This window comes from Palaemon carinicauda, chromosome 16 (genome assembly GCF_036898095.1).
Source record: "Palaemon carinicauda isolate YSFRI2023 chromosome 16, ASM3689809v2, whole genome shotgun sequence".
Lineage (NCBI taxonomy): Eukaryota > Metazoa > Arthropoda > Malacostraca > Decapoda > Palaemonidae > Palaemon > Palaemon carinicauda.
The window spans coordinates 131,881,175-131,887,174 of NC_090740.1; the positions used below are offsets into that span (position 1 = coordinate 131,881,175).

Consider the following 6,000-nt stretch of genomic DNA (forward strand, 5'->3'; position numbering starts at 1 on the left):
AGTGCAGTTCTTAAGCTTCCAAACAAGGCAGTTTAATTATTAATACCTCGTTTCTTTGATTAAAGAACACTTTTTACAGGGTTGCTGTGTATGAACATTTTAGGCTACATCAGTTTGGTTTTGCTTTATTTTGTAAGGGTTCCAAAAGTTTGATCATAAGGACTGTTCATAACATCAGATTTCATTTTTAAAAAAAAGCTTCCTTATTTCAAATATCCACAATACCAGTCTTTACCTTCAGATTAACCAAGTTGATGACAAGACAAGCATCATCATAGCAGTAGTAGCAGCCTGTTGTGCTGTGATGGTGATCCTCATACCTGTGGTCTGCTTATTGGGTTGGCCACGATTATCTACAAACAAAAACTTTGGATGGGGAACTTTTTCAGAAGAGAGAGAGAATAGCAGAGAACACGAGGAAACCATTGAGCATCAAAATCAGCCAAACAACGGACAAGTATTGGATGGAAGGAATGAAATCAGGTTGCCCTTCAATAATGTTCTTTCTGGTGCTCTGTATCATGAAAATAACAATAAAAGTGCAAACCAAGAATTCAATATAGCAGCAAATAAAACTGACAATGATTACAAAAAGATGGATTCTGTAGATGAAACTGACAAGTATTACACAAAAATGGATGATGTACCTTGCAATACAGCAGTATATACTACAATGGGACTCGACACTTATATGAACATGACAAGTAAAAACTGCACTTCAAACAGTGCTACACCAGAATTTTTAAGGACAAATGAAGGGCAAAGAGAATCCCAGAATTCATATTTACCGATGATAGTTAGAAATGCAAAATAGAACAAGAAAAACAAATTGATAAACTTATGCCATGAAAATATATACAGTATTGAGCAACATTTCCATGGACAATCTATGTTCAATTGAAATTATCAAATGTGGTAATATATTAGCTTTTTATGTGATATTCACATCGAGTGTTGATGTACAAAAATGTTCTAGTTATGGGGAAAACTGATATACTCCATCTGTGCAAGTAGTTTTAAAGATAGATTATTAAATTAAGGTTAATTATACATATATGATATTAAGCTAAAGCTCTTTGCGAAGGACTTGAAACATTTATGATGGAACATTAGTGATACTGCATTGTTCACTGAATAAATGATTATCAGTTAATAAGGAATAAACTTGATAATTTTAACGAAAGTAATTCCTTATAAAGAGCAGTTTATCATTTGACATACATACAATATGTATGTGATATTTCACTCCATAAATGTGTTTAAGAAAATTTTTTTATACTTTAGTATAGGAAGAAATTATTAGAAGCTTTACTATATCACTTATTTCTTATAGAAATATGCCTGCCTAGTATCAAATGATGCAATTTAGATATGATAATAGAATTACAGTACTTTCATGAGATCTCTGTGAATTTCAATATTAAAAATGAAAATGGAATAAGTGTGTTGATTAGTTTACTACTCAGGATATTTTTTATTTAACATAAGTCTCACAGTCGTTAGTTGTCAAGTGGAATACTCAAGTACAAAATAATCAGTCTGTGTATATGATAAGAGATATATAAATTAGAAAGTATAAGTAATGTTATCATTAGGCTGTTAAACTTGTATATACAATACTATTATTAAGATTTTGTTAGTTTCTGAACCTATCTGTTAAAAAAATGTTGATGAATATATATTAACTTTACAACCCCCCCCCCTTTTATATTCACATACAAAGTAGGATACAAGAAGGAAATAACGATGAAAATTTTTCTCTGGATACCAATATTATATAGACAGGGAATATAATGTTAGAATCTCCCCAACTGCATTAGAGATGTGATGTGATAGTCACCACGCGTGAATTGATCATCTGTTATATGGGGGTTTAACCACCAAGTTCTGTCATTTTAACTTGTGTCTGCAACCTTACCATCCTTGTCAGCAAGGGATGGAGGGATTTGGGGGAGCCTATAGGTCTACCTACTGAGTCATCAGCAGCCATCCCTCTTAACGAGAGAATGCCTTGATGAAGTCATTGGGCTTCAGCACGGCATATCATTCCCGTGCTGAAGGCTTGTGACGGGCAAGAGGGCTCTCGAACTGGGGAATTTCTTTTCCTCAGTTTGACTCTAAATTTCTCTCATTCTTTTTCTATTACCTCTTATTGCTTATTCCTCCTTCATAATTATCAGCTGTCTCCAACCTTGCTGTCAAAACTCTTTTACCCATTTCACTGTCCAGGTTTTTTAGAGGGGACATTGTATCCATGATCGGTTTTTATTTCAAAATCAATTGTGGGAGCTGTGGTGGTCTTGCCAACTGCCCGAAAATGTTTGGACACCTAGGAGTGTCAGTATTCCCATACTGGCACGCGGAACTATCTCTTAGGAAATTTTGCCTTCGGATTCCAGGGGTTGGCTATTTTATAGAGATAGGACTCTCGGCATTCTGTCCGGTTTGCCTGCCACTATGATTAGAGTGGGGATGATTGTATTCTTGAAATGCTCTCAGTCCCATCAAGCGGGTTTGGCATACACTTGAGCCACTCTAATCATAGTGGTACCATCCCTTTGTGGTAGGGTAGGGAGTGGACATTTGGTAAGCAGCTTTCACAGGTGTCATTGGTGGAGAAATTAATTCCAGGAAAGGCTAACGGTGTCTTCTTTGGAATTTCAGACAGTATTAATCTTTTCTCTCCCTTAAACTATATTTTTTTCCATTGTTTTTTTTTTCCATTGTTATTATGACCCCTTCCCTCCCCCTGAAAAAATAATTAATGAGTAAACTTAATATTCCCCGTACCCCTGGATCAAATGGCGAACCCCAGACACCGTTGACGACTTCTGCTTGTTTAAATAGGGAAAGCTCTGTTGACAACCTCGGCAATAAAAAGGATTCCTCCAACAATACTTCTTTGACCAGTGTTGTTAAAGACAATTTATCGGCACTGGTGGAAAATGATGCTTGTAATGACCGTAATACTTTACCCTCTGGTTCTGGCTCATTACCAGATCCAACAAAAAATCTGAAAATTCTCCACTTAAAAAACATACCAATTGGTTGTAGCTATGACATAATTCATGAAGCCTTCTGTAGATTTGGAGCAATCAAAGAAATTTTAATGGAGCTTAATGGTAGTAAAGGCTTTTGGGAAGCTTGGGTATCATTTTCAAGTTTTGAGATTGCTTTAGAAGCAAATAAAAATTTAGAGAGCATAAAAATTGACAATTGTTTGATTTCTGGGGCTTTATGTGATAAAGCACCAAGACACCTAGAGATATATAAACCAGAAGAATGGATGGAAAAAGAAATAGAGCATAGACTTCCAGAAGTAAGAACCCCCAAGCCCCCAACATGGATAATTGCATCTGGAAAGATAGATAATTATAACTATTATAAGATTAGTAAATTTATACAAAAAAAAGTTGGTTTAATTAAAAGTAAGGATATTAGTAGATACGGTAAGCAATCTGTTTTGATTAATGCAAAATCAGATACTCAAGCTCACATGCTTTGTGGCATGAAGATTGCAGAAATTGATCCTATTAAGGATATTAAACCACATATGAGCTTCAGCTATGGTAAAGGAGTAGTTTTTGATAAAGATCTATATGAATTCTCAGAACCAGAAATTCTGGACATGTGCCCTGCTAATGTTTGGAAAGTAAGTAAGATCCCTCAAACAAGCATGGTAGTTTTAACATTTGAAACCCCTGTTATACCAGATCATATAATTATTGAGAATGAAAGAGTACGTGTTCGAGAATATAAACCTAGGCCTTTACAATGCTTTAATTGTTTCAAGTACGGTCACCCTTCCCGGTACTGCAATAATACGAAGATCTGTATTAACTGTTCTTTGTTAGAACATGGCCAATGCAACAGAGATACAACCTGTGCAAACTGTAAAGATAATCATAAACCAAATGATAAAAGATGTAGAGAATACAAGAATGAAGAAGCTGCAATCTTGAAAGCAAATGCTGAACATATAAGTGTAGGTTATGCAAAGCATTTACTCAATCGGCAACTTAATTTTGCTCGCGCGGTTAAGATGCCAACAAAAGATTATAATCCACTACCCCTTACTACCACAGGGGGACCAGTGGCAGCACCTGGCCCGTCAGGTGCATCTCCCTTAGTGGTAGTAGCCCAGCCATCTGGGTCAAGTGCTCAGCCTATAAAAGCCAGAGCACAAACCTCCAAAGAGGTCAATATGGTGTCCAACACACCAAAAGTATTGTCACCGATAGGAGCATCTCCCCTAGAGGTAGTAGCCCAGCCTTCTGGGTTAAGTGCTCGAACTGTTGAAGTTCTAGCACAATCCTCCAAGGAAGCCAATGTGGCTTCCACCACCTTAAATGTATTGTCTCAGGCAGAATCTCTACCTGATTTGATGGAGATTGGAAAACAAGATCTTCCAAAGAGGAAAAGGTCCCCATCATCCTCACCTTCATCTAAGTCAGGTAAGTGCCCTACTGCTCATGATACTAAGGTTGACTCTTATAAAGATCCTAGAAAGAAAGAAAAGAAGAGTGGTGGCCTAGTAAAGCCTTCCATCTCCAGGCCTTACATGGCTTCATCTGAAAAGTCCCAAAAGACAAATGAGACAAAGAAAAATAATAACAAAAGATAATGTCTATCATCCAGTGGAATTGCAGAGGTCTAAGTACTAGCATTGAGCAAATAAAAACTTTAACCAGGGACTCAGACACGAAGGTAATTTGCTTACAGGAAACCAAGATCAGTGACAAACCATTTAATCCCGGACTCAATTATCATTTTTGTAGATCCCCTCCTTTGCAAGCTGCAAGAGCTCAAGGTGGTACAGGTTTTATTATTCACAAATCTGTAAAATTTGAAACAATCCCACTCAATACACCACTACAGGCATGTGCAGTTAGAACTCATATCGGGAAAAAAATTACTTTATGCTCGCTATATATTGAACCATCCTTAGAACTTTTCCTCTTAGATCATGCTGGTAATCCAAGAAGGCTTAGACTTTCTGACCTCCAAGACTTGATCAATCAGCTTCCTGCCCCTTTTATTTTAATGGGTGATTTTAATGCAAAGCATACTTTATGGGGTGGAAATGTGTGCGATAGATGGGGTAATCTTGTTGAAGAATTAATCGACATCAATGATGTAATACTAATGAATGATGGTTCTCCAACTAGGTATGATGTAGTCCACAACTCTACATCAGCCATTGATTTGTCAATCTGTTCCTCATCCATTCGATTGGACTACCTTTGGTCAGTAAATGAACACCTACATGGCAGTGACCATTGGCCAATAATGTTAAATTATGTCCATAATCTTCCTTCTCAGTGTCCACCAAAATGGAAGATAGATGAGGCAGACTGGGCAGCTTATGAAAACTGTTCACACACTGATAAAGAATATGATGAATTTACATCTCCAGTGCATGCCTATCAACATCTTGAAAATATTATTGATGATAATGCTAGCAAGTTTATACCTAAAACATGCAGTTTACCTCATCGCTCTGTAGTTCCTTGGTGGAGTAAAGAATGTGCCAACGCAAGAAAAGTGACCCGAACTTGCTTCAGAAGATACTTGAGGACAAACTATTTAGCAGATAGAATAGCATATCTCAGAGCCTGTGCCAAACAAAAAAGAATTTTTAAAAAAGCAAAGAGAGCATCTTGGAAGAAATATATATCTAATATTAATACCAAAACTCCTTCAAAGGAAATATGGGACAAGATTAGAAAACTTCAAGGTAAATTCGTCCCTAAGCCTCTACCAATATTAAGGGAAAATAATAGATATATATCTGACCCCAAAGATGTAGCAGAGGTTCTTGCTAAGCACTTTGCTTATGTATCAAGTGCTGACAACTATTCCCCAGCATTTCAACAAATTAGAGCATCAACATCTGTTGTTCCTCCTGCTTCTTCAAATACTGAAGCTTTTAACCTGCCTTTTAGTATGGAGGAGATGCAAAATGCTATCTCCAGCTCTTCTTTAACTGCCCCAGGTGAG

The 6,000-nt window shown here is 36.7% G+C and overlaps 1 protein-coding gene across 1 annotated transcript in view; it reads left to right on the top strand.

The window, feature by feature from the left end:
• LOC137655568 (uncharacterized) overlaps positions 1 to 1,988 on the top strand; it is a 346,296-nt gene extending 344,308 nt beyond the window's left edge. The window contains exon 22 of the mRNA XM_068389468.1: positions 242 to 1,988. Within this exon, the coding sequence (XP_068245569.1) occupies positions 242 to 814 (573 nt within the window). The 3' untranslated portion in view covers positions 815 to 1,988. The remainder of the gene's footprint in view (positions 1 to 241) is intronic.
• Positions 1,989 to 6,000: the final 4,012 nt, after the last annotated feature.